General features: G+C 48.9%; 8 protein-coding genes across 8 annotated transcripts; 3 read left to right on the forward strand and 5 right to left on the reverse strand.

Annotated features, from left to right (window-relative positions):
- Positions 1-1,997: 1,997 nt before the first annotated feature.
- Positions 1,998-4,393, reverse strand: DEU56DRAFT_910525 (major facilitator superfamily domain-containing protein; the record flags this gene model as incomplete). Its single annotated transcript, XM_041357182.1, has 15 exons — positions 1,998-2,102; positions 2,152-2,270; positions 2,327-2,373; positions 2,434-2,492; positions 2,545-2,686; positions 2,737-2,790; positions 2,847-2,921; positions 2,972-3,015; positions 3,072-3,109; positions 3,158-3,342; positions 3,396-3,524; positions 3,573-3,683; positions 3,735-3,948; positions 4,010-4,109; positions 4,175-4,393. The coding sequence occupies 15 exons, from the start codon at positions 4,391-4,393 to the stop codon at positions 1,998-2,000; spliced, it is 1,641 nt and encodes a 546-aa protein (XP_041210885.1).
- Positions 4,394-5,067: 674 nt separating this feature from the next.
- DEU56DRAFT_790583 (RTC4-like domain-containing protein) lies at positions 5,068-8,929 on the forward strand. Its single transcript, XM_041352609.1, has 5 exons — positions 5,068-6,787; positions 6,837-6,889; positions 6,950-7,436; positions 7,486-8,523; positions 8,580-8,929. Exons 1-5 carry the CDS (start codon positions 5,400-5,402, stop codon positions 8,719-8,721), a joined length of 3,108 nt encoding a protein of 1,035 aa, XP_041210886.1. The 5' UTR covers positions 5,068-5,399; the 3' UTR covers positions 8,722-8,929.
- Positions 8,878-10,805, forward strand: DEU56DRAFT_790591 (uncharacterized protein). The gene is made up of 5 exons (XM_041352610.1): positions 8,878-9,063; positions 9,116-9,567; positions 9,621-9,849; positions 9,906-10,569; positions 10,624-10,805. Exons 1-5 carry the CDS (start codon positions 8,926-8,928, stop codon positions 10,704-10,706), a joined length of 1,566 nt encoding a protein of 521 aa, XP_041210887.1. The 5' UTR covers positions 8,878-8,925; the 3' UTR covers positions 10,707-10,805.
- Positions 10,806-10,989: 184 nt separating this feature from the next.
- On the reverse strand, positions 10,990-12,758 carry DEU56DRAFT_910528 (uncharacterized protein; the record flags this gene model as incomplete). Its single annotated transcript, XM_041357183.1, has 16 exons — positions 10,990-11,238; positions 11,295-11,382; positions 11,437-11,543; positions 11,599-11,644; positions 11,701-11,716; positions 11,767-11,803; positions 11,860-11,897; positions 11,949-12,000; positions 12,072-12,089; positions 12,151-12,160; positions 12,220-12,277; positions 12,338-12,378; positions 12,428-12,441; positions 12,490-12,523; positions 12,573-12,590; positions 12,643-12,758. The coding sequence occupies 16 exons, from the start codon at positions 12,756-12,758 to the stop codon at positions 10,990-10,992; spliced, it is 942 nt and encodes a 313-aa protein (XP_041210888.1).
- Positions 12,759-15,148: 2,390 nt separating this feature from the next.
- Positions 15,149-17,643, reverse strand: DEU56DRAFT_790602 (uncharacterized protein). Its single transcript, XM_041352611.1, has 16 exons — positions 17,036-17,643; positions 16,966-16,983; positions 16,883-16,916; positions 16,820-16,833; positions 16,730-16,770; positions 16,622-16,679; positions 16,552-16,561; positions 16,471-16,488; positions 16,353-16,404; positions 16,265-16,302; positions 16,172-16,208; positions 16,106-16,121; positions 16,001-16,046; positions 15,842-15,948; positions 15,695-15,782; positions 15,149-15,637 (listed from the first exon to the last, which is right to left on the reverse strand). The coding sequence occupies exons 1-16, from the start codon at positions 17,155-17,157 to the stop codon at positions 15,398-15,400; spliced, it is 939 nt and encodes a 312-aa protein (XP_041210889.1). The 5' UTR covers positions 17,158-17,643; the 3' UTR covers positions 15,149-15,397.
- A 401-nt stretch (positions 17,644-18,044) lies between these two features.
- Positions 18,045-18,937, forward strand: DEU56DRAFT_870370 (flavin reductase like domain-containing protein; the record flags this gene model as incomplete). Its single annotated transcript, XM_041355625.1, has 2 exons — positions 18,045-18,130; positions 18,187-18,937. 2 exons carry the CDS (start codon positions 18,045-18,047, stop codon positions 18,935-18,937), a joined length of 837 nt encoding a protein of 278 aa, XP_041210890.1.
- A 225-nt stretch (positions 18,938-19,162) lies between these two features.
- On the reverse strand, positions 19,163-21,683 carry DEU56DRAFT_870371 (heavy metal translocatin; the record flags this gene model as incomplete). The annotated part of the gene is made up of 2 exons (XM_041355626.1): positions 19,163-20,233; positions 20,319-21,683. The coding sequence occupies 2 exons, from the start codon at positions 21,681-21,683 to the stop codon at positions 19,163-19,165; spliced, it is 2,436 nt and encodes an 811-aa protein (XP_041210891.1).
- Positions 21,684-23,230: 1,547 nt separating this feature from the next.
- DEU56DRAFT_910532 (WD40-repeat-containing domain protein) lies at positions 23,231-25,636 on the reverse strand (the record flags this gene model as incomplete). Its single annotated transcript, XM_041357184.1, has 6 exons — positions 23,231-23,429; positions 23,500-23,560; positions 24,004-24,157; positions 24,214-24,444; positions 24,502-24,597; positions 24,650-25,636. 6 exons carry the CDS (start codon positions 25,634-25,636, stop codon positions 23,231-23,233), a joined length of 1,728 nt encoding a protein of 575 aa, XP_041210892.1.
- Between the last annotated feature and the right edge of the window lie 882 nt (positions 25,637-26,518).

Raw genomic sequence — 26,518 nt, forward strand, 5'->3', positions numbered from 1 at the left:
GTCTACCCATTGTTGATTTGGAAAAACTCCCGTCCATTCCTGTGCTACTTCTCAGTACTGCCCTGACGATGCCTGATGTAGACAGGATCAAACATTCACGATCCATGGACAGCTATGCGTACAATGACAAGTCTGCGCCATGGAACAAACGGGTACATTCATACGTATTTTCAACAGGGGACTACCTAAATCTCATATCCCAGTGGGAAAGCCGATGGAATCGAGTCATTGCGCAGCTGCTCTGTTCCCGCGGCCAATAACTGTGACCGATCTCCCTGAGGTGCGTTTCCTCCATGTATTGATGCGCATTATTGTTCATGCCATCGTTATGAAGGCTGTATTCATACTTTTGGTACTCAGCAAAGTGGATCGATGAAGCTTGAAGAGCCCTTCTAACCTCGGATGGTTTGTGCTTTGCAATGGGGGTGCAGTACCAGTGCACAATATCATATGTTATTATCTTCGGTTAGAACTCACCATGACATATCAGTGCATTTGGTCCAGAGGCATGATGTATCACGTCTGTTTCTCCCTTTCAGCTAGGATTGCTAACCCCTTCTTCGGTGGTCTCGAGAAGTCCTCAAAACGTCGTCCCCGATGTGTTTTGTCGTGAACTGTCTTGATGCAGCGGGCACGATTCTGTCAGGACAGTGTTGATGAACAGCGGTGGCGGTGATCAGAAATAAATAAAATTAGAACCATGTGTACACAGTGCTATGTCATTGTAGCGAAAGGAGTGAGAGCAAAGCTTAAGGAGAGAATAGGGACTCGGCATATACCGTGTACTGTGTACCCGACGCAGGGTGGCAAATAGATGCGGCCACTAGCGGGTTGGATGTTGAGCCCCGGGTGTAACAGGGTGAGGAAGCGTGGTGCACCATGTCGTGAGAGGGTGGATCATAGTTGATGAAGCAGCGGATGGGGTGCGGCACGCAAGGATGATGGAGGCTGTTGGTCCTGGGAAAGCGAGGGGTAGCGCACCATTGTGCAGGGACGGTACAGGGTAACAGGGACCATATAGGAGGTTGCATTAGGGAGGTGCGGCAGGAGAGTGACGGTTGGGTGTTAACAGGGCTGGGCTACGGGATGACTCGGAGACTCGGAGTTGGAGCTGTGGGAGAGCAAAGGACTCGGGCGGGTGCGCCAGGGTGCCGCATGCCACTGGGTGCGTGTAAGGTACATCGAGAGTCTCATCCATAGGCACCACGAGACACGCAGCACCAGTGGTACCGATGAATCATGACAACAGTATTTCGATGCACAGTATGTAAGTCGCGTGCGCGCCGATCATATAACGTTGAAGTTGCCAACGGAGGGACAATCAACACCTGTTAAACTGGCAGTGAATCTTGGAAGAACTTCTTCTGAACATGGCTGACGGCACGAATGTGCACGACAGTCAATCTCAAATCCAATCTCAAGTAATTTTTCATCATGATCATCAACCCTCATAATGTCGTTAATACTTTGTTCCAACTTTTTTCCGCCGATTGACGTTTATTGCGGCTTCCTGATGGCAACCCGAACCAATTACGATGAGACCAGCGATTGCAATGACGGTGGCTTTGGGATGTATACGGTGGCTGGTCCGATGGTGGTTTAAACTCAACATCTTGACAGAGTACTGCTCTCGAATAGATCTAGAATGTGAATTTCGGGTCGCAACGTTGGCACTGGATGGAGGTCGTGAAGCGAAGGTGTAACGTGTAACCCTAACCCTATTTCAGGTGTCGCCAAAGGTAGTCAAAGGTTCACCGAATTTCTTAAAACATTGAACAAGGTGAGCAGGAAGCAAAAGACTCGAGATCAACACATCGCTTCGATAAGATGGGAAACATAACAGTGTATAATATATATATTATCAAAAAAACCCATATAATGTAGCGTCAAATCATATCGAATATGCAAATGCCATAAGTGAAATCGAGTGCTGCAACATTCTTCGAGCCAACTGCGGCAAGCATTCTCGCCAACAGCTCTGTAGCTTGAGTATATGCTTACAACTTTTCCAAGTCTAATTTCTTTTGTTCTTCCTCGATCTCCAGGATCTTCTGGGAGACAGGGCTGCGCCGTCGTATTCTCGACCCATAAAAGAAAAGAATCTGTGTAATCGTGGGCAAATGCATAAAAAAGAGCGTTCGAATCACCCACATATGGTATGGGGATCATGATGGCCGCTATTAGCGCAAAGACAGTGCCCGCCCATTTGTACGTCAAGAGGTCGTTCATTCGGGTCGTGATGAGCGGGAAGATAGCCGCCAGTATGTTTCCTGCGAGGCACATTGATCGGATACTGTTCTTGATGCAGAAATGAGGAGGGACTCACGACATAGGCTCTGACCTGCCAGTGCTGAGGATGCATAGGGCCCATAACTAGTTCGCTGTTTATCAACAGGCGAACAAACCATGCAGGTACGAGGACGGGGCACTCACCAATCTGCCAAGTAGACGAATACAACTTGATATATAACGAAAGCGGAGGTCATGAAAAGCTGGCAGTTCATCAGTGGTGATAGGAAAGATCGATGGCTGAAAGGTGCTGACCGTAAGGCCGATCAGGGGAACTACCCACGGGATATCTGCTCGGGCGGTCCACGCAAAGAGGAGCATTCCGGCAGGAAGGGTTATAGATGATACGCAAGCTATGTAAAGACGAGCTTCTTGGCCTTTGCGGTGGACATATTTTCTAAACCTATGATCAGTCTGAGCTTCCTCTCCAAATATTTGATCACTGACTTGTATAGTCTTTCTTGGTACGCATTAGCCACGTAACCTAGAAGACTTCCAATGCTGAGACGTTCGCAGTTATACACACTGCTCATTGTATTGAAAAAATTCAGGCTTACGCTATGGTGGTGAAAACACTCCCTGTCTCTCCGACCCCGAACCCGTATACGTCTTTGAATTCGCCCGACACCGAGCTGCAGCATGGTTGCTATCAATATTTCGCCGAGTTTCAGATGACACTTACTCGATTAAATAGTAGAGAACTCCCCATACAAAGCCAATCCAGAGCTGGATAAAGAATCGATTATGAAGGTCTGCGGTGAAGATCGGCGAGAACGACGTACACTAAAGCTCTGAACTGTGGGTTCGGTGAACAGGAGACCTAGCACTGATTTAGGAAATGTCTTAGATGCAATTTGAATGCACTTACGTAATGGACGAGTGCATGAAATCGCAATCATGGACTTGAGGGAGGGCTTGTTTTCTTCTGATCTTGCACGATATCGGCCATCCCTGGTATCCTTTCGCGTTTGACGGGCCATCTGAGCCAGGATAACGGTCGAGCGAGTCTCTCTCATAACTACAAGCGCAGAGATAAAATACACCCCGCTTATGCTAAAAGAATAGTGAGGACGAGGACAGCCAGGTGGAAGCAAATCACACCGCACAGAGCATGTATCCATTGTATCCACCGCCATTCCAGGGATGGCTTGGCTTCAATCCAGCCCGCAATCATAGGACCTAAACCAGAAGATGCAATAACCGCCAAGGCATAGAGGGACATCGGGAATCCTCGTCTTCAGAATTATAAGATCTCGATTCCCCAGAAAGACGGTAAAACTCACTGATGGGGCAACCATATGTCTGCGATAGTCCCAGCCACCAGTGTTGCACCCGTCGAGCCAAAGCATCCTCCGATAGCACGAGCTACGATGACGATCTGTATGTTCGGCGCCCTGAGCAATCCTTATAGACAAATAGAAACGCTCCAGAATGACACAACTCACAAAGCTATCATCACTTCGGTCAACAAAAACAGGAAAGACGAGACTATGTAAAAAGGAAAGCGGCCGAATTCCTCGCTGAACGACGAAGTGACCAGGGGTGCGAGTGCAAATCCTAAAGGGTACACGCTCAATCCCACAGATGCTTGGAATAATGTACAGTTGAGGTCTCTGGTCATCGATGAATAACCCATGGTATATGAAGACGCGGCGCCAGCTAGGAAAAGCAAGAGATGATAAACATAAAGTTGTGCGTTTCCACCAACCTGCAAACCTACCTACAATACCCGTAAAGGCGCAGGCATTTATCGTGATTACCCACTTCCTGACAAGGGAGAAGTTGACTGGATTCCGCCTGTCTCCATCTTCGAAATCAACCTAGTCTTTGTTAGCAAGCGTGTCATACAAGTGTCATAAAAATGATAGAATGTGCAAAGACTAACATAGAAGGACCCATATTCTAGTACTTCAGTCGATGTATGGGATACGGTTTTTACAGCCTCTTCGTCCCTTTCCTGAGTCTGAAGTGTGGCATTTTTGTCTGTTTCTTCGTGTACGAGTGATACTGGCGCTGCAGCAGGCGAATCGACAGGTTCTAGGACTTGATGTTCGCATTTAGTCGCAAGTACGCGAGAGGCCGAGTCTCCTTCGTGGTGAGTCATCAGGAGTCCACTGTACACTTGTGCAAGGAGGGGATACAAACAGGTCGGCTGGTATTCAAGACATATTCAATAGACTTATTTATAGTCGGACTGGACTCCGAAAATCGAAGATGAGTCACATCCCGCAAGGCTCCTGTCTCCAAGTTCACGCTTGAGGCTGACTTCAGCTCCAAAGGAGCACTGTTATTGGCGGATAGCTCACTAAGGAGCACCGGTTTGAAATAGGGTTGCAATGTGTCTGGTGATAGCCAACTGTGGCCAATGAGCAACTAAGTTTGTAGATCCGGGGATGAACTGTGACCCACCTCTATCCAGCGGGTCAATTCGAGCCCGGCGTTGCAGGCCGCTGAGTTTAAGCACTACCTAGGATTACCCATTTCAACAGATCGCCTGTTTAATGACCGTCCGAGTCCGACGAGGGCTCGGCTTCGTTATCCGCGGACACGCACATCACCGCACACACCCGCAACCTGTTAGCTGAGAGTTGAGCGTTTATGTAGATCTGGAGAACGCCTGGTCAGAAAAAGTCGCAGTGAGAAACTCAGTAACCTTCGGTAGGTCGCGCCGTACTTGTGAGCCCTGTCTCTGCTTGTCACTGTCAGTTACAGACAAGAACAAACGTTTAGCCGAGGTGACTCTGAATCAGGCACAAATCGTCGGGCACAAGTCGGACTAGTGGCACTTACTTAACTCAGCTAGACTCTGGTTATTCATGATGGAATGAACTAGACTTGTCGTCCATCCTTGATCAGTGATAAGTAAGCTATTCCGGCTAAAAGAATACGTGGACACGGTCGGCACACTTGAACCCTTGCGACCTTGCTGTCGGATGGCTCCTCACGGTAATTAAGATGTGGCAGACTAAAAGTGGCAGCTCTATTTGTCAAAGTTTGACAAAAGCTTTAGAAATCAACTAACCCAAACAACGCGTCGGTTTATGTGCAAGAAAGCGTGTCCACTGTCCGCGCTCCACATTACCTCAGCAGTGACATGCTGATAGGCGAAGATGGAGCGGATTCAAGGCGAATTTAATAGGAAGGAAACCAACATCTTCTCAGACAGCACTCATAGAATGTCAGGGCGTCCGTTCTCTGTTCAGTCGGGCAAGGGCCGAGGCCATGAAGACTTGGGGTCCTCTTTCGCTCGCGGTCCAGGCCCATCCCGACCAGCGCAAGGCAAGGCGACCGGCAGCAAAGTCAAGTCTGCCACGTCGCGTCCTATCATGACGAGCCTGGAACGAGACTCTTTTAGCGACAGTGATGACGAGCTGTTATTATCCGAGGGCGCTCAGCTGTTGGGCTCGTCACCTGTACAGAAACGCGTCGTCCGCGGCAAGACGGCAGCATCGATGCCTCAGAAAGCCAACCTTGCCCCAAATGGTCATCAGTATCACCCACAGTTCCCCCCGAAAGCAAAATTCCCCAAATTCACAAGGATTAAGAAGGAGTCGCAGGCAGACGAGAGTAGTCCAGAAGGGCCTCCATCATCATCTTTGCACGACGCAGACGACTCTCAAGAGCTATTCAGACCAATATCTGATGACCTAACCTCTCAGCCGGCAGCCAAGCCGAAGAAAGAGAAGGACACAGACTTTGTGCGTCCGGGGCCAGGCAAGAATTCTGCGTCCAGGAGGGCAGCTACTCCATCCTCGACCTTAGAAGATGAACCTCTCAAACCCGTTACTAAGCCGCGACCTGTGAAGGCTGGGAGCTCAATTGCTCGTGGTCAGAGTCCAGAAGCAACTCCACGTGCTGGCAGGCAACTCCAGCCGTTCCCTCTAGGCAGTCATTCCTCGGTACACGGTGGGAGCTCACGCGCTTCCGACGTGTCTCCTCCACGGAAAGGCGCTCGAGAGCGCTCAGCAGCAAAAAAGGAGAATACAAATGCGCTGTTGCGTAAGGCCGCTGCTCCTTTTCCTATGAGGTTTCAGTCGGAGGAGAAGACAAGTGCACTACCACGTAAACACACTGCTCCCTCCCTTATGATCCCTCTGGGAAAGTCAAATCTTCCTGCTAAGCAGCCACTCCTTGAACCTACGGGACCCAAACCTTTTCCTTCGTCATTGCAAACTTCGAAGCCAGGCCTTGCCCGCTCAGAGACGCTTGGAAACTTTCCTACGCCTTCCCCATTGGCTTCCCCAGTGCAACCACTCTCGCGGGACAAAGGAAAGGGACTTGCGCTAACCCCTCATCAGGACGAGGACGATCTTGGTGGATTTGCCATAGACCATCGCGATACCGTGCGGACCGATGTTGCCCTAAGACCCTTCCCCCTGTCCTCAAGGGAAATCAAGATTGCACATAGGCGTAGCCCTATGAGGTCCAAGCGAGTTTCGGACGGTAGCGATGAACAACGCGGACCGAAAGCCAAGCGGCATAAGGAAGACAATTATGGGTGAATCCCCTTCATGATCACTGCTGCTCCTGTCTCATAGCTCCAGCAGAAAATCGGCAAGGTTGATCCTGGGAGAAGAGGAACACTTGGATGAGGACTCATGTAAGTCTTGCTTTTCATGCAGAATTCTCCATTTAACACTTTCACACCCTCAACGCGCAGTTGAAATAGATACAGTAGTTGATCCTTCTACAGTGTGCCCGTACTGTGACGAACCACTGCCGCGCAACCCAACTCCACAACTGAAGAATCTCTTGGCGATTGCGAAGCGGAAGTCATACGCAGACCCGCGCCCTCGAAATTCTCGTGGGCTGAAGGCTCCTCTAGGAATTTATATCTCAGCTTGTCAGCGACATCACTTCGAAATGCACTCCTTGCCTGAGGCTATGGAGAAAGGGTGGCCGCAAAGTATTGACTTCAAGAAGGTACCCAAGAGGGTCGAAGGGATGAAGAGTGCGCTTGAGGTTATAATCACCAACGCTGACAGCCTTAGTGACAATGAGGACTCTGTGGAAAACAACGCCAGGGGTTCCCGAGCACGAAGCGACTTCTGGGAAGAAATCAAGAAGCAAATCAAGAAACAAGGCAGTCGAGCTGTTACTGGTGTCAAGGGCCAATTTGCCAGCTTCGAGAAGACTCAGCCTGGATAGTAGGTGCATTCGATTCTATTAAGTGGGTCGTACTAAATATTGTCCTAGCTATGGTGAACTCGGCTTGTTGATCATACATCAAACGCTCTACAATCTCTTCCCCTTTTCATCGTTTGATGCTTCTTCGATAGCCCCTCTCACGCCTGCAGAGTTCATCCAGCTTGTACTGGTTCCCGAAGCTGCAGTAGGTCTCATCATGCAAGACCTTCATCTCGATAGAGACGAAGCAATTGTGACACTGCGTGAAAGTTCGCAGTATGGTGTTGCCATGTTCCCTGATACCGGTTCTGGTAAGGGCACGGCACTTGGTGCTGATGACGACGACGATGAGGGTGTTGCGGATCGCATTGTTATGGAACGTGCCAAAGCCAGGAGGTTGGAGCTCGAGGAAGAGGAGAAGATTGAGGAGCAGATGTGGAAAGAGGAGCGGGCGAAGCGTAGGTCCGCAGCGCAGATGGAGAGGAAAGAGAAAGCGCACCAGCGGGCAAAGCAACTCAAGAAGTCGAAAGAGCTTACAGGATATACCTCCTGCGAAGTCAGCGAAGCGAGCGAGTCAGAAATCCAAAGCAGGCCGGTTAGAAACACATCGAAGGTTGGGTCAAGAACAACTACAGACTCCGAAACCGACAACATGTCTGTGGATAGTTCGACGAGCCGGCGATCTACGCGCTCCAGGACGGGCGCTGGTATGATGTGCCGCACCACTTCCGCCAAGTCTGTTTCTTCCAACATGCAAATTTCTGATGACAGCGCCGTAGAGATTGTCGAGGAAAAGGAACAACTTCAAGTCAGACGGTCATCCAGGCATGCAACTCCTAGTGTTAACGACATTGGCCAACACTCTGATGCTGTATCGTCGTCGTCGATCACTCGTACCAGGCGGTTGAAGAATTTCAAAAGCGACGATCGTGACACAGATGTGGATATCGGCGATGTGCCTTTGAAGCCTGTTCTCGAGATTGACGAAGAATCCACTCCGCGGCCACATAGGTCGAAAGTTCCAATTGTACCTACTCTAGGATTACCTGGAGCCACAACTTCAATCAGATTCCCTCTTCAAGTTGCTAGATCAAGATCAGTAACAAGGTAATTACCGTCTGCTTTCCCCTTTACTTGTTCTCACTGTCGCTTTTCTTCTGCAGCACCACGTCGGACGGGTGGCGTAAAACTCTCATACCTGGTGCTTCCGACGCTGAAGATTCAGATGACTCGCAAGCAGTCCAACAGTCCCGAGACACTTATAATTGGCTGCTCAGTCCATCGTCCTCAACCTCGTCACGATGACAGTAATATCTGTCACTGAGATTGTCCCTTGCCTGTCTTCATAGTATTAATCTTTTATTGGCATTGTCGTTTCGATGCTTTGGTGTACATTGCAACTTATGATCGGACTAGACACACGCAATTACTTACTACCGGACTTCACAATCATAAACTCAACTACATAGCATGTACAACTTAACCGAAGTGTAGATTCATCCACATTAAATGTGTTGCACAGCCACTCTCACTCCTCAGCCCTGTCACCTAGTAGTACTATCGGCAGAGATGCAGAATCTCCCTGTCGAACTTCAGCTTGAAATTGCCAGCTTCTTGGATGTGGAGACGATCCTTTCTTTGCGCAAGGCACCACCTTTTCTTTGTGGGCACAGGCGTGAGCTAAAGCCAAGCATTGTAGACGTGCACATCCTTGTCTCAATTCACCCATGACCGCAGCTTATGGCTCAGTTTGGTTTCTCGGATGCCCCATATCCTCCCGCGGCCGCTTGCTGAGTCGGAAACTGCGACACTGTCGAGTTTGCGTTTGGAACACTTGATCAAAACTGCAATACACGTCGAGCAAGCGTGGCTGCTGCCGAGAAAGGACACTTTCCTCGTCAAGAATCGATGTGATTCGGATGACATTGAAAACTCAATCCCTCGTGTCCGGCATCTAGCTTTCGTCTCCGACCACTATTTGCTATCCTTGGGCTCGGAAGGAAACATCAACCTATGGAAAATCAATGATGTTTTTGCACCTTTCGCGGCAGAGGCTTTCGTCACCTATGCTTCTTCAACATGGTATCCTTGTGCATATCATTTGAACGCAGCTGGCTCTGTACTTGCCATTGCATTGACGCATGTTGAACTGTCAGTTGATGTTTCTTTATACGCCTCTAGCGCCAATTAATGTTATTTTCTAGCGTTGCCGCGAGAGTGTTAACCATCTCTCTCGATGCTGGTAGATCAGGACCTCCATTTCTAGTCACTGAAGGAGAATTCTCAATATTCCCACCACAAGTCATCAGAGCGATTGATGCCGACTTGAAAATCGCTTTGCTTTCTAACACTGCCTTGTCCTTCGAAGTTGTCAACTGGGGAACCAAAGCTCAAGCTACAGTGGCCCTTCGCGCTAATGATGCCGGAGATTTAGTGAGTTTAGCCAAATGGAATGTCCTGTTCATTTGAAAGTGTACTTTTATTTGTAGTGGAATGGTATCACCGCCATGCGGATATGTGGGCCGTATATCCTGGTGTTTAGAATGCACACCGTTGAGGCATATCCCCTCCCCTCGCATATAACTTTAGGAGTTGGAGAGCGTTCCGGTATTCTACCCCAACTCACATTCAGATTTCCACACACAATGACCTATCGCCGTGTATCTCTCACGAAAAACACATGTGTCGAAGACGAAGAATCTGAAGTTTACGGGCTATCCGCGCTTGCAAACGATCTATTCCATGGAATATTTCATTTTTACGTCAAGTTAACTGTGCGTCCCTTGCCTTCATTGTCGGTCTCGCCTTTGGGAGTCCGTCCCATGGCAGTCGCTTCACCACAATCTGTCGCGGCGCCGCTGCCTGAAGATTTACCGCCACCACCTGCGCCTTCAGTCCTGCCTGGAATTGTGCAGGACACGAGAGCATTTATATCAGCTTGGGCATTGGGGGACTATGGAAAACGCGGAATCTGGGTAGCAAGGTCGCGGACCAGCAAGAACCGTACTGTCGTGGCATTCACGAACCTTCGAGATGTTGGCAATACGTTAGGAGAAGCTCGGGCCTGGAGTAATGAGTCACTACAGGCAAACGACAACTTAGAAAGGCCAAGGCTAATTAATGGCCAAGTGGTTCATGATATCCCGCTACGAGGTTGGTCTTGATGAGATTCGTTTGCACAGTTCAGGACTGATATTAGGTCGAAAGATGACATTACAGTGTGCGCTGTCTCAGAGACTACAGGGAGAATGGCGCTTGGATCTTGGGCAGGATCGATAACTATATTGTGAATTTCTTACTCTCATTCACCAATTTGCACACGCGTAGACTCTGTAACCATCATTCATAAAATGGCATCCAATTAAGGAAAGCATATGATGTAAACGAACATCAAATAAACGATCATAGTAGTCTGCTATCTGTTAAAGCTGGGGAACGGTACTGTATCGAGTGTCTACAACATGGCGGGAGACGACAAGGAGAGGAAAGTCTACGACGTAGGTATATATACGTAGTCGGGACTATCCGAGCAGCGAACGATGACAAAGGGTGAAATACGAAACTCCAACACTATCATGCTGCCAGTTCCGAGCTCATACGCGAGCCACTTTGCGTAGAGACCTTATGACCATTCTTCAGCTTCAAGGCTACGGGCTGATGTTCAACTGCATCCAACGTCGTTAAGTCCATCTCCTCCACCGCCGATTGGCGCTCTCCAAGGGACGCCCTCGTGTTAAGGTTTGCAAGGAGGGTGTTGCAATACAGAGAGCAGATGGGCATGTCAAAAAGGATGTAGATGATCCGTTTGTGGAGAGCTACGAACTGCTCGTCACGCGTCCGGGGTCAGTTCTGTTGACTTTAAGTGGAACGAGGCTTACCGTGATCAAATCACAGATAGCAAAGGCCGTTGTCCAGAGCATGTTTAAGACAGCCAGGAGCATAAGTCGCTGAATAATTTTCAACGTGCTGGGGAAGCGAACACGTAAGCGTGAAACATGGTGGGGTGGTAGTAGAGAGCACCTTCGAACTCTGGTTTGTTTTTGATGCCGACGCAATAGCTCAAGCAGAAACACCGCAATAGCTATGTCTATGAATAGGGAAACTGCAAGGTAGGCTATTCCAAGATCCTTTAGCAAAAGCTTCAATAATGAACGGGTGAATTTTAAACTGCAAGACAATCACTTTTGGCAGAGGCGCCCACGCATATGACCCTTTTCCGGATAGGCAACTTTTGAAGGCGAAGTCAGAATCCGACGTAGCAAGAGATCAGAGACAGGTCCTTACGTTTTGATAACGATGACTATCAAATTTGTCAGCGAAATATGTTTGAGATAGGGAGTGAAACCTCACTGAAGGCGCAAACAATCTGAAAAATCGCCAATGGAGCCTGTACAAGAGGCAAAATTAGAAGGCATCAGATAAACATAAACCGATTGTACTGACCCACACAACGACGACCATCCATAGTTTATTTCCGCTGACTACACCGATAAGTTGAGCGCGAGAAGGGCAAGAATGTGTTGTGGACTTACGCCGACATATTCTGACGACAAAGAACGCCTGGACTGTTACCGTGGCTATAGCCTATATAATGCACTCAGGTAAGCCCCTGGAACCTGAATTGTTTAGGCATCAAAGATGGACTCGACACCTACCGCAAAAATAAACTGCGTCTAGCAAAGTCCGACATATCAGCCCCCAAAAAATAGTGATATGAATGAATATACTGCTCACAACGTATGGACTAGAGGAGGGGGGTGATCTTCAACATCGAGGACAACAATCAGTGTAGGCGGTACGTACGACACCATGTGCTGCAGAAACCTATAGTTGCCGAAATTATCGATCATGTAGACCCATGCTACGGACAGTACACATAATTGATCAGTGACACTTGAGAGTCGGACGCATTAGAACTTACCTCCATACACGATAACATATGTTTGCGCCGTGCTGATCGACCTATACAAAAGTTAACACGGAACAGAACAACTCTCAATATGGATGTCACCATAAAAATACCACCTGTCGAAATGTCAGTGCCAGCCTTTGTAATCAAACTATCTGACAGACCAGAAATTTGAGCGATTTCCTGTCACTTTCGTAGCTACGTAAACAACGTCAGTATGGGGACAATCGAAAGGCTTAGAATGTACCTTCCAAAGTACCAAAACCTGTTGTTTCGATGAATCAAATCCAGAAATCCCATGTTGATTGTCCACTCACGTTTGCAAACACAGCATGGCCCAAAACACAACACTGACCAGTGAAGTCATGTAAAAGACGCCATACGATGTTGTAGCCAGAGAGCGGGAAACCAATAAACCAGCTGTAGATTCCATTGTGAGAGAAGCTGGGTTCCTGCAATGATAGCGCTACGCTGCTGAGGGTTTTCTCATATATATTTATGCGCGTGTCGACTTCGACGCTATTATGTCTTTTGCTGTATGCCGTATTCATCCTCGTGTTGTATGTCATCAAGAAGACAGTGCCTCACAGCATTGCAGTCCTGTGATTCAACAAGAATTAAACTCTACATATCGGATTACCGCCCATAAGTACCGGAGGTTCGCGCTGATGATCAGCTGATCTGTCAGAAATCAGCCTTGTGCCCACTGACAGCACTCAGGTATCGAGTACGTCGTAACCAAGTAACGAGGCTTATTACATAGTAGAAACTGTAATAGACTGGTGAGCTCCCGACATCAGTATGTACGAGTTGCATCGAGACGCACCTTGTTGAGAAGGTCGCGATGAGCCGCCTGCACAAGGCGTATAACTCCACGAATGATAGCAATATACGCCATAACTGGACAGAGCTGAACCGGCTGTCATTCGGTGGATTATGTAAAATTTACGAAACTGTGGCGGCCTCGGGGACGTACGGATCCAAAATTCAAGCGAACATGTTCTGAACAGACAAACATTTTGATTTGTTTGATCCGGCGTGTGGAAAAGTCTTTGGAATTTAATCCATGCCAGGCCTGCACGGTGAGGTTGCACGGTGAGGTTGCAATAATGGGGCTTCGGAAAAATATTAATGATGAGACAGCCTAATCAGAAAGCATAACGTATGGGCAGCCGGTCATCAACGTTCAACGCCGAATCACTGCAGATCACCAGGCCCACCCGCCACACGCTCATGACGTTTCAGGTGACAAGGCGCATTGCCACGGCGCTACGGGTAAGTCCAGTAGCTACTCCGGGTTGATCAGAGGGAGATTAAAGAGTCCACAGGTTTGGTACATACCTTGACGATGATAACTTTATTCATCGGCGTTTCCTCTATTTATACATCTAACTTAATCATAACATCTAGTGCGAATTTTGTTCGTTCTTCCTTTCTACTGGTCTCTGAAACACAAAATACGGACACCGACGTATCAAAGATTGGTCTTGAGCGGCACAGAGGAAGACTCCCCCACACTTTTCGAGGCAGTCGCGTTTCGCTCCCCCGACTCTCGGATGATGATATCCAAGTGAACAAGAGCGGTGAAAAGACGTAGGTCTTGATGAGAGGCTACACATCAATGAGGAGTGAAGCGCATAACTAAGACAAGTACGCGATGGACTCACAATTTGTGAGTTTCTCGCGTAGATTTCTAACATCTTCATCCACTCTGAGATTGGGACCACAGGGAGGATAGTCTCTGTTAACTTTAGAATCTTGTTGATGTCGTTGATCATTGAAGTCCAAGGGATCGATCTCGGGCGCACTAGGTCGAGTGCGGCAGGAGGTGACCTCTCTGCGAAAGTAACGCACACAATAGTGCTGAAGACCGCCTGGAGTGGGATCCAGGAAATAGCATGAAGAAGAAATGTTAGCAAATGAGCAAACGCCAGTATGACGAATACAAGCCTGTCAACAAGACATGTCTTAGCCGTAGGCCGCCAAAATAGAAGGCGTAAACATGAAACAAGGTTTGGAAACCTTGGTGAAGTAAATGCGAGAACAATGAGGTTCCGTGCCGCACGCACAGCCTGTTGGGTTCGAATATGATAGCAAGAACTAAATTGAGCGGCCACGCGTTGTGAATGAGGTCGGACCAAAGGACAAGCGAATCTGTTACAAAGTTACTGTTTGATTCGACAATCAAAGGGAAGAGAAGACCTCGTCATATGGTTCATTGAGCAAACCCAAATCAACGTGTATTTGCCTCGAGGTATGCGAGTTTCTTGGACTCGTGACGTCCAATCGACGATCTTCGAACAAAATGGTCAAGTATGTACCCCACCACACAATGGTTCTCGGACAGAGAAGCTTGAAGCAGACATGGACCAAGTCCGCCAGTTGAACCAGCCAATAAAACAATGACTAGTGATGTCCGCCCCCGGCCAACTTGAATTATCGAAGGTGCTGCTACTATTTATGTGTCCCATAACATGGGCGTACTTTTGATCGTAGTTTCAATGAGAATGGTGGCCTTGACGAGGGAGTCATCGGAAACTTGAAAGTGGAGTACTAGTAGTGACTCGTCTTGGCTTGAAGCTTAAAGTCCTTACCGTACATAAGAGAGGAGGGATGATGCTCAATATATTGAAGATGACTTGAAGGTGTAGTGCCCACCTGCAATTTGCAAAGCAATAATCTAGAGTACGTGCACCGCACGATCTGTGTGGTCACGAATCACGATGTAGGGCAGTAGGTCGCAGAGGCAAATCAACCGGTTTAATTTTCAACTTCCGAATGAGAACCTTCCGGTACGATTCCTACTTGATCAAGTTGTAATACACCCAGCTGGTTCATGTACGCGTCTTCCATTGATCGTGATGAGCATACATAGGTCGTCTGTATTCATAGCAATTCGACTGATACTTGATTTATCCTATTAGGTGGGGTATTGCCCTCTAGCAGCGCCCAAAAACTACCATACACCCTGCAACCCAACACGTCCGCAGAATCGACCACTAACGGGTCGCGTACAATCAAAGGCACAGACAACACCATAAATAACCGACTCAAGAATATGGTAGTCCGCTATCATGCTGCCAGTTCCGAGCTCTGACGCGAGCCACTTTGCGCAGAGGCCGTAGGATCATTTTTTAGCGTCAAAGCCACGGGCCGGGGTCCAACTTCAAATGTCGTCAAGTTCATGTCTATCGCCGATTGCCTCTCTGCAAGGGAAGCCCTCATGTTAAGGTTTGCAAGGAGGGTGTTGCAGTACAAGGAGCAGATTGGCATATCAAAGAGAATGTAGAAGGTGTCATGGAGGGACAAGAACTGCCCGTCACATCTGTGGTCAGCTCGGCTGATTTTACTGAGGGGTAGGAGGCTTACTGTGACCAAATCGCAAATAGCAAACGCCGTTGTCCAGAGCATATTTAAGACGGCCAGAAGCATGAGTCGCTGAATAATTTTTAACGTGCTAGGCAGGCGAACACATGAGCGAGAAGATCGGCGGGGTGATGATAGAATGCAGACTACCTTCGAACTTTGCTTTGCTCCTTGTGCCGCCGTAATAGCTCAAGCAAAACCACTGCAATAGCTATGTCGACGAAGAGGGAAACTGCGAGGTAGGCTATCGCAAGGTCCTTCAGCAAATAGTTCAATGACGGGTCTTCAATTAAGATGAAAGATGATCACCTTTGGCAATGGCGCCCAGATGTATGGAGAGTAGTCAGCTATACAACTTTGGAAGCGGCGTTAGAACTCATGTGGCACGAGAGTGGAAGTAGCGAAATGCCTCACGTTTTGATGACGATAACTATTAAACATGTCAACGAAGTAGAATTGAAATAGTGAGTGAAACCTCACTGAATGCAGAAACAATCTGAAAAATCGCCAACGGAGCCTGGATAAGATGCACAATCATAAGCCATCAGATAACCATCAGTCAATTGTACTTACCCACACAGCAACCACCATCCACATTTTATTTCTGCTGACTGTATAAATAAGCCAAGGGGGTTAAGGGTGAGTATGTATTCAAACTTACGCTGACATATTCTGAAGACAAAGAATGCCTGGACTGTTACTGTGGCTGTAGCCTATAGCATAACGAAGTAAGCTCCTGAATATTATGGACGCCAAAGACGAGCCCGTCGGACACCTACTGCAAAAATAAACTGCGCCTAGAAAAATCCGAAAAATCAGTCCCCTAAGAAGTTGTGGGGAAAAATGACTATGCTACTCACAGCATATGGACTTGAGGGAGGGGCATGATCCTTAATAACGAGGACATTAATCAATGATTGCGGTACTTACGAAACAATGTGCAACAAAAATGTATAGTCGCCGAAATGGTCGATCGTGTAGGCCCATGCTACAGGAAGTTTAAGTCGTCAGTGGTATTTGAGAAATATCAGAACTCACCTCCATAGACGATAACATAGGTCTGCGCCGTGCTGATCGCCCTATACAAAAGTTAAAACAGAGCGGAATAGCTTGCAGCATGCGTGTCACCATAAGAATACAACCTATCAAAATGTCAGCGCCAGCCCTTCGTAGTCACGATATCTGACGGACCAGAAATTTGAAGAATTTTCTATCGCTTTCGTAGCTACATAAATGGTGTCAATCCAGAGACATAAACAAAGCTGAAAGTGTACCTTCCAAAGTACCAAAACCTGTTTTATTGATGAATCAAACCCAGTAACCCCATGTTGACTGTCCACTCACGTTTGCAAACACAGCATAGCCCAAAAGGCCACACAGATCAATGAAGTCATGTAAAAGACGCCATACGATGTTGTAGCCAGAGAGCGGGAGACCAATAAGCCAGCCGTGGATACAGCTTCCATCGTGAAAGGTTACTACTTAGGTGCGATAATGCGGGGCTGCTGGGGGTTTCAACATATATAGGCGTATGGAGAAGCTGTGTGATGAATAGATGATCTCGTCTAATAGAGCCTAATGGCCGCATGCCGTGATATGTATGTAAGGACGGAACGATTTCCGATGGTCCTAACCTTAACGGAAGCAACTCGTGTGGATGGAGGCAAAGTATGTGATCCGACTGACGATTTATTGCCATTGGATTTGCTTATAGGCCCCTAAAAGTCAAGACATGTTCCGTAGGTTGAACAAACGTCATGAAAGAGATTCACATTGATTGGAGTATTGTTGGAGTATCTGTCTGTCGTTTGGTAGGTGTCAAAACTACCTTGGCGTTTACCGTTCCAATCGACATCGCAAGGTAAGATAAAGCTTGTCATGACGAGGTGTGAACGGTCGTTGAGAGCCATTTGTGCTGGGGAGGTGACTGTCAGTTGCAGCTGTGTAGGAGATAACAAGGGCGGTAATCACCTCATAACGGCATGGAAGTTCGGTCGAGACACCGCCCTATATGTACATGAAGTTAGACCCAACCTTGATTCATGATCTTGAATTTCGCATCATGATTGCCCCGGATGGCGACCTATGGCACCGCCCACTAAGAACTGTTTGATCAAGAGGCTTCCCTCTTGATCAGGAGTACGTGTCGAAGGCCGTGCCCACTAGCAGCGCCAACGAGAATTACCATACTCAGTACAGTGAGGAGCCTCACCTGCGCTGAACGAAATCAGTTTATGAGTGGTTAGTGAAATTCATATCGCCCTTGTCAATGACATTCCCATATATTCGTAGTCAAGGACCTATCCTGTACAGTAACACATGTCGCACGTCGCACGTCGTAGTTTGATCATTGATGCATTATAACGTTCAAGTCGAAAATCAAAAAGTGATACTTGTCAACGATTGTATTGGTCAGCAATTCCCAACCATTAATTTTGAGTTAGTACCCCGCATGTAGTGGTATATGCTATGCAGTCATGCACGAGTGCTGTCAGACGCGCAACCCATAATTTGAACCACATCCTACTCCGAAGCTATAGCTCTGCGCCGTCTGCACAAGCAAGGCTCGTCAAACAGTCTCTGCGCAAGCTTCTCCGAGAGACAGCCCAGCCTGTGGCGGTTGTCACGTCGACCCTACCAGACCATGAAACACCACGAAGTGATTCGTCCGTGCAAGAAGCACCGTCGATATTTCATGGCGCTACATTGTCGTCCTTCACGTCCATCGCACTTGATCCGCATCCGCTCGTCGCGTTCTCCCTCCGCGTCCCATCCCGGATGGCTCTGGCTCTGAATGCCCACGCAGCAAAGCCCCAGATGCAAATGTCGTCTCATATGGTCATCAATATCCTTTCTGCTGCGCAACCTCATATTGCACGACTGTTCTCCAATCCAAACATGCACCCCTTCCCGTTCGCAGAATCGGAGGTGCAGTGGACGCGGTCTGCAGATGGTCTCCCGGTTATTAAAGGTGCTTTAGGCGCGCTTTCTTGCACTGTGGTCGGTCGGTCGTTGCCCTTGAGTGATACGCGGTGGTTGCATTTGAACATGGAGGAGTGGGAAACGGAGGTGCAGCAAGTAGAGGGTGGTACTGGGTTGGCTTCGGAGTTATTCATTGCACGAGTTTTGAGAGTGGAGGACGTCCAAGAGCCAGAGGGTCAACTCGGGAATGACATATTACGGACGTTGCCTTTAATCTACCACCAAAGAACCTACACAACCGTGGACAGAATACCAGATCCATGAATATAATAATAATCATTTATTCCTATGGTATTCATATTGTCGACATCGACTCGTAACTCGAGATACATCAATGCATCAGGTCTCTCCCATCGGAATGAATAAAACACATCATATCATTCATGATCGCATATATAGATCTCATCAGAAGTTTATACTATACAACAATACACGCAGCATCGCCTATACATGTTATGAGAGATAAGTGGGAACAGATGTACATGTGATTTAATTGTTACCACGCATTCCAAGACGCGATTTCCTCCACGCCCAGCGGACGTCAAGCCCAAATCCAATGGCGACTACAGGGAGAACACTAACTATTTCACCAATTCCAGCCCAGCGAGGCTCGATTCGAACCTTGATGAGCGCGCCCGATGCAAAAAGGATTGCAAAGATGTTGTAGAAGATGCACCACGCCAGGGCCCAATATGCATGCATACGCACCGCTGTTGCAATGTCGAGCAGAGCGAGAATACCGCGATGGAGATCCGAGCCCAGAAGCACAGCTCCAGCAGCAGTAAGTGCCACATCTGAGCCTGCCGCAATGGCCAACGCAACGTCAGCACGAGAAAGCGCTGGCCCGTCATTGGTACCATCACCGACAAAGCAGACCCGTTGACCCTTGGCCTGCAATGCGGCGATCGCAGCATCTTTATCTTCAGGAGTGAATGAGGCAAAAGTCTTGTCGAGAGGGATTCCGATAGTATTTGCAAGATGGTGCACAGCAGCTGTTGTGTCACCGCTAAAAATCATGACATCCTTGCCGCGACGAGTGAGCTCCACTACAAGAGCATTCGCCTCTGGTCGCGGTGTATCAGCAAGACCGAAGAACGCGATTGGTTGACCAGCGAGTGTAACAGTGAAAAGGGTAAGGCCCGATGACTGAAGTTTCGAGGAAAGCGGGTGAGAGCAAGCACCGGTGAATGTGGGATTTCCACCTAGGAGAGGAAACCCACAGACCGAAGCCTTGATACCCTTTCCTGGGAGAGAGACGATGTCCGTTACAGTGCCTCCACGGTGTTGCGTCGCAGCAGCAGCCAGATGAGCGGTGACGTAGCGATGAACACCTTGAGAGACAGGGTGTTTGTTGTCCTTGATTAGCTCGTTGACAATCTGCTCTGCACCTTCGACCAAAATCTCAACATGTTCCGTGGTAAAGTAGCCCTGAGTGAGTGTGCCGGTCTTATCAAATGCTATGACATCGATGTCATGTGCCCTCTGTAGCGCATCGGCTGAACGAAAGAGGACGCCTTCACGTATTCCAATCCGGATCGCAACAGAAGTGACCATGGGTATCTGCAGGCAGAACAACAAGAGTGAGTACAGGCTGTATGTAAGGCAGAAACAGAACAAAACATTTGAAAAGGAAAAGGAAACCTACAACGAGACCGATAGCACAAGGGCAGCTGACGACGAGAATGGCAATTGCATACGTGAGAGCTTCGACAGAGGATGTGGTTGCCGAGTAGTGGAAAACATAGCGGTTGACAATTACCCAGACAAGGAATGCGATACAAGCGGAAAAGGCTGCTACGGGAAGAATTATGGCTGAAAGCTTGTTGGCGAGGTCCTGTGCAGGGGAACGTGAGGACTGAGCCTGCTTGACGAGGGCTGTGATACGAGAGAGCGAGTTTTCGTGGATGAGCTGTGTGACCTGAACGTCGAGTGTGCCGCCGAGGTTGAGCGTGCCAGCGATAACGCGGCTGCCCTTCTGCTTAGGCACAGCAACACTTTCGCCTGTGAGAGATGACTCATCCGCGTCACTCGAACCACTGACGACAAGTCCATCAGTCACGATTCGAGTCTCAGGAGGGATGCGAATGATGTCTCCGTAGTAAATCAGGCGAGAATCCAGACTTTGAGGTGGTGCCCCCTTCTCGTCTGAAAGGAGGATGACACTAGCTTGCTGGAGCCTGTGGAGTTCTCGAAGGGCAGAACCTGTCGACCGACGCGTGGCAGCGGAGACGGTGCGTCCAAGGAAGATGAGAGTGATAAGGAGAGCACTGGTCTCAAAGAAGGGGGGAGAAAAGGGTCGGCCTGCAACCTCAAATGCATAAGAGACGACAGAAAAGATGTATGCGGTAAGGGTACTGATGGCAACGAGAACGCTCATATCGGCTTGATGAAGATAGACTATCGAACGATAGGCCGAAGAAATGATCGGGAATGCGACCCCCTGGATAAGTGTGGTGAACCCAACAGAGATGGAATTATAAAGGACTGGTCGGTAGGGCAGGTTCGCCCAAGCGAGTACAAGTACAGGAATGGACAGGACACCACAAGCGATTGTACGGATACCCACAACGATGAGGTCGTGGGTGGCCATGTCGTGGTGCCCGTCGGACCCGGCAGGGACGAGCTCAGCACCGAAGGCCTTGAACTGTTCAAAAACATCGCGAGGTCGGTGGGGAGAGTCTATATGAACGGGAAAAGAAACTTCGATGACGTGAGGATTCGAGCCAAAACGTGTATCAAAGCCATCAAGGGCCTCAGGAGGAGGCATTGTCGAGAAAGAGAGGGGAAGCGTGACAATGGCAGCCGCACCGCTCCCAGAGGTCGCAGTCAAGGCCCTGACACCAAAACCAGTTGCACGCGCGACGTATGCGATTATGGCAGCGGGAGTGATAGCCTCGGCGTCATACTGGAGCTCGGCAAGACCACTGAAGTAGTCCACGTTTATAGGAGTGACTGAGGAAAGCTGCGCTAGAGCGCGTCCGACCTTTACCACGCAGTCGGCACAGTCCATGCCACGCACTTCCAGTTGAAGCTTCTCCCCAGGGCTGATGTTCCCACTAGCGCCAGTCGCTGCTTTGGATTTGGATATTTCAGGTTGGGGAGCTCGGCCACTCCCTGGGCGCTGCGAGAGTAGGGAGAGGGGAGCGGAGGACGAGGGACTCGGCGAGCTAGCAGGACGGGGGATGAAGCAGCAGGAGCGACGAGAGCAGTATTGCTCAAGGGCTCTGCAGCACGCACGAAGGGTGCTTGTGTAAGCTTCAAGATAAGCGATCGCGGCGTCGGCAATTGCAAGATTGTCGGGAGAAGGCAATGCGGAATGAGCTGGTTGAGCACGATCTGGGCCGCTTAAGCGGTCTGAAAAGGTAGAATGATGAGTATGGGCACAGATGGGCACCGCGCATATATCAAAAGCGACCGTATCAAGAATCGAAGGCATGGATTGATCAGCTCACCTTGGAGACCAGGTTCATTGACGAGCAACTTGATGCAGCACATGCAAGCAGAGTCTGCCGAACGTAAAATGTCAGCTGCAAACATTCCCAAAGCAAAATTTAGAGCAATATGGATGGGCGGGGAACATACCATCATCGATATTATCTACTTTCTCCTCGTCACAGCTACTCACGTCTCCACCACGGTTTCTATCATCTTCCAAATCGCAGCACGAGGCCTCAAGCCCTCCAGAGTCTCCACTACCACAGCATCTACCCTTCTCCTCACTGCCGCATCCCGAACCTGCCATCTCTTTCTGCCCACCAGTGAAGCATGAGTCCTTCTGGTTGCCTTTTCCACAGCATGACGTTTTCTCCTTCTCGTCGGCGCCGGAACAACATGCACCCGTGTCAGTAGCGGCGCAACAGCCACAGGACACCTCGAACTCGCTCGAGGCTGGCCTTACGACACCATCCGAAGGTGCTTCGAGGACGCTCTGAGGACGATGCGAATTTGAAACAGGGCACGTTGACAACATGACTGTGCTTGAAAGGATATTGGTATGATTTATATGATGATCCTGCAATAAGGTCCTGCTATGTACTATCATGGGACGGGACCAACGGCGTAGCGCACTCGGCAACTGCCGCAGCCTTGCATTAGACTGATCACGAGCGTTGAGTCAATTAATCGAATCTACACTTGCTTCAGAGAATCAGAGTCAGTATGAACAGGTTACAGGATCCAGTTGTTACCCTCAAGGCTTCTTCGTAACATCAACCCTACCCTTACACCCCACAGCGCCCACGTTCAGCCATACACAAAATTGGTATCTCGAAGACTTTTACAAACGCCTTGTCTTTCTTTTGGAACCATCCGGTCAAATTCGTCCTTGCAGCCGTTCAAGCCTCAAATTAGCGAAGTCTTCGGTTTCATATTCGTCTGCGTCTTCGGAGCAAATTAAGGACAATTCTCCGATACAAGAGGCTCGCCTAAGCATCGGTTTTACCTGTACAGCGGAAGCATGCTCTCATCGTTCTTCGCACACCTTTACGAAGCGTGCATACTAGTACAAATGTGGTATCGTCATCGTCCAATGCCCTGGGTGCAAAAATAGGTGCGGGCTCATTGATATTGTTGCTGCCGAATCTCATACTGTATTTCCCCGTCAGGCATCTCATGGCGGATAATCTCGGTTGGTTCAAGGATAGCACGGAGGATGGAAAGCTCAGAAATATTGAGGATCTCCTCAGCGCTCGCGGCGAAAGCGTCCAAAGAAGTTCCTTGGATGCTAACGACGTGGTAGAATTTGCTGATCTTGAAGCTGGTAGAAAGTAGATGGAACAATCCGAGTCGTGTCAGCTCACAAAGCCACTCTTGCAGCTCTAGCTGACTGTACAGCTTGAGTGTGCTCCCCTCTGATGAGGGCCAAAATCATTCCTTCTAATACCACATCTGACGTGATCCCGATTAGTAAGTTAGTATTTTGCATAACAAGTCTGGATATGATGGAACTGTAGGTATTCAGACTTTGACATCAATTTAGTCTAGTCGTTCCTTCTTTTTCAAGGGTTCCACCTCCACGGCGACAGCATCCGGTGAGACACTGGGAGAACCGTGTAGCACCAGAGTTCGCATCCAGCTTTCTAGCAACCGCTTGCGAGAACAATTGCAAATTATTGAACAAGTCTTCGAAGTGGAAGGTCTCTTTACTTAACAAGGACCGAGTAGCGTAAGACATCGATAAAAAGAAAGCGATACAAAATAATAATAAGAAAATGAGATAATCAATCATGCACTGTGTCTTTATCAATGACCATTGGCGTGTGGTGGAGATGCACAACAGAGAAAAAGCACGAAACGAGCCCACAATGGGAGGGACCGCGCTGTTGGCGTACCTGGTGTGGTATTACTGGTATCTGGAGCGGGCGGTGTCGTGGACGCTGAGGCGGCGGCAGGCTGAGTTTGCGATGACGACGTCTGAGCTTGGCTTTGTGGTTGGCTTTGCTGCTGCATTGGTTTCGGCTTGTGTCGCGGAGCAACGAACAGTGCCTGCACAGAAATGATTGAAACACGGCAATTGGAAACACATCCGAAGAAAGCCATACCTGTTTGTCCCGTACTGCAGCAACTTCCACAATAGGAGAACGGCGATGAGAAAAGGTGGATTGTCTCGGGCGTTGCTGTAATTCAATTACTTCACCGACATTGGAGTAAGAGGGACGAATGAGCGACGCAAGGCGGCTGAGGGCCGCATTTAGACTCCCAAAAGAGGGCAAGAGGGCACGGCGGCGGGCAGAGGAACGGTGATGATCACCCGGGCCGTATGTTGCAGAGGACTGAGGTCAAGTGGTCAGAACAAGAAGGTATAATAATAAAAAACGCTGACGACGCACACGAGCACCATGTCGCGCATCGTCGAAAAAGAAGTCTGGTGGTAGTCCATTACCCTCAGCCTCACATTCACCCACTAAAAAATTTTCAGCTGAGGCCTGCGAGTGTGATATTAGCATGATTTCTAACGAAGAGCCACATGACACTCACATCAGGGATGGGAAGTAAGTCTTCAAAGCCAGCTTCTTTGAGAATGGCATAGACGTCCCACACGTATGCATTTTGGTCTCGGCAACCAGTGACTAACAACTTTCCATCAGCGGAAAAAGTTGCGCAGTCAACATAATCATTGTGCTGGAAGGGTGGTCCAATTGGGAGGTTGGTATCGAGATTCCACAGGTGTGCTGTTTTGTCATCCGATGCGCTCACGAGAAGGCGGTCATTGGAAGACAAGGTGATGGCCTCGACATACGCGTTCATGTGACCCTTGATAATGACGACCTGTTCCCAAGTGACTGTGTTGAATATGCTAATAGACCCATGTGACCCAGAGATGAGCTTTTTTCCATTCGACGTCCATGCCAAGCTGTGAACTGCATGACCATCGTCTTTGAGTGTAGCGAGCAGCTTGCCACCCGTCTTGCAATCCCAGATTTTTACTCCACTCTCGTTGAATCCGCCCGTCGCGAATTTGGATGCGTCAGGCGAGCACATTACTGCGTGCATATACTCGTGCCCGGTCTCGATTGGACCAACGACGGTTTTACCAGTCTTGGCATCCCACAAACATGCCGTCCCGTAGAGTTCAGAACCGCTCAAGACTCGCTCACCATTTGCACTCCAGCACACTGACACTATGCCTCCAATGTGTCCTGTCCATTTTGCGATGACCTTGCCCCTCGCGACATCCCACAACCTCACATTCCCATCCCAGCTTCCGCTTGCAACTTCTTTGCCGTTTGGAGACAATGCTATGGTTCTCACTCCTGCATCGTACCCCTCATCTCGCCAGTCATCACCCACCTGTGCGCCACTCTCCAGGTCCCATAAGCGGAGTGAGCCGTCCCATGAACATGTGATGATGTGTTGTCCGCCAGGCAGGTGCACAGCACCTCCTACCCAGTCAGTATGGCCTTCAATCGTCTGGCGAGACGTGACCGCTGGCATCTCTTGCGTCTCAGTGGTGGAGGAAGACATGGTTGGTGCTTGGGGTATCAAACTATGGCAGATTGTCGTGACAGAAGTCTGCCGGTGGCGCAGGCGGCGCCCCACCTGCTTCATTGTTGTCAATGCAAGCACACGAGGCACTTCTCATGAAACAGTGTGCTTACAGGAATTCAGTCCTACACAGGACGGCTTCGGGACTATGTGTGCGGCACAAAGTCACTGGCAAGCGAGCAGTCAGTACTGGTCAGTGGGGGCTGGGCGCCGATCAGTAAACTGGTGAGACTCAGATATTCCCAGCCGAAGTGGTTCTTTCCTGTATATTGCGATACAAAGTAATACAAAGCAATATAAAGCAAGAGGCGTGCGTTCGGCGAATCCCGAACACACACTCCTTTCGTACCTCCCCCCCAAACTGGTGTCCAGGGTCCCAATCTCAGCCACTTTGGCGATTTTGCAGGTCATGGCTCGATCTTTGTATAGCGGACGCAAAACACGTTGAAACGATTGTTGGAAAAGGTAAAGTATTGTTTAAATAAGCCCTAGAATAGCACTAGATACTTATATTAGCGAAAAATCACAAAATCACTGTCAAGTCGCGTCTGAGAGCTGCAAGTCTACACATTTCCATTCTGAGCTATGACGAGTATGATCGAGTGAGTATAACGAACGCGTCCTCGTCTCATTCATGTCTCTCTCTTCCCTTTGTCCTCCTACCATACCTTCTTGCATTAGTTTATGATACCAGAACATTGATACCACCATGCCCAAGACCATGCCAGACAATTCTCACTTTAATTTCATGTACAATTCCCAGACCTTGATGACCGATCCATCAACACATGGCTTTAATGACTCGGATGATGTAAACCCTTCTCAGAAGCCTGGCGCAACACTTCATACTGCGTATCAGAT

The sequence above is a fragment of the Suillus clintonianus genome (genome assembly GCF_016758775.1).
Source record: "Suillus clintonianus strain FC179 chromosome Unknown DEU56scaffold_19, whole genome shotgun sequence".
NCBI classification, from domain to species: Eukaryota; Fungi; Basidiomycota; class Agaricomycetes; order Boletales; family Suillaceae; genus Suillus; species Suillus clintonianus.

Bases quoted from the DNA above. Each gene is read 5' to 3' on its own strand.
- DEU56DRAFT_790602 (XM_041352611.1), bottom strand. From the start codon at position 17,157: ATGGAAGCTGTATCCACGGCTGGCTTATTGGTCTCCCGCTCTCTGGCT. The intron at 15,949-16,000 runs GTGATCATCTTT...TATTTGCTGAAG, and splicing joins TCTGGGCGCCATTGCCAAAG to GACCTTGCGATAGCCTACCT. The intron at 15,783-15,841 runs GTAGTCTGCATT...TCGCCTGCCTAG, and splicing joins GAGCAAAGCAAAGTTCGAAG to CACGTTAAAAATTATTCAGC.
- DEU56DRAFT_790583 (XM_041352609.1), top strand. From the start codon at position 5,400: ATGGAGCGGATTCAAGGCGAATTTAATAGGAAGGAAACCAACATCTTC. The intron at 7,437-7,485 runs GTAGGTGCATTC...ATATTGTCCTAG, and splicing joins GAGAAGACTCAGCCTGGATA to CTATGGTGAACTCGGCTTGT. The intron at 8,524-8,579 runs GTAATTACCGTC...TTTCTTCTGCAG, and splicing joins AGATCAAGATCAGTAACAAG to CACCACGTCGGACGGGTGGC.
- DEU56DRAFT_790591 (XM_041352610.1), top strand. From the start codon at position 8,926: ATGTGTTGCACAGCCACTCTCACTCCTCAGCCCTGTCACCTAGTAGTA. The intron at 9,850-9,905 runs GTGAGTTTAGCC...TTTTATTTGTAG, and splicing joins CTAATGATGCCGGAGATTTA to TGGAATGGTATCACCGCCAT. The intron at 10,570-10,623 runs GTTGGTCTTGAT...TTAGGTCGAAAG, and splicing joins TCATGATATCCCGCTACGAG to ATGACATTACAGTGTGCGCT.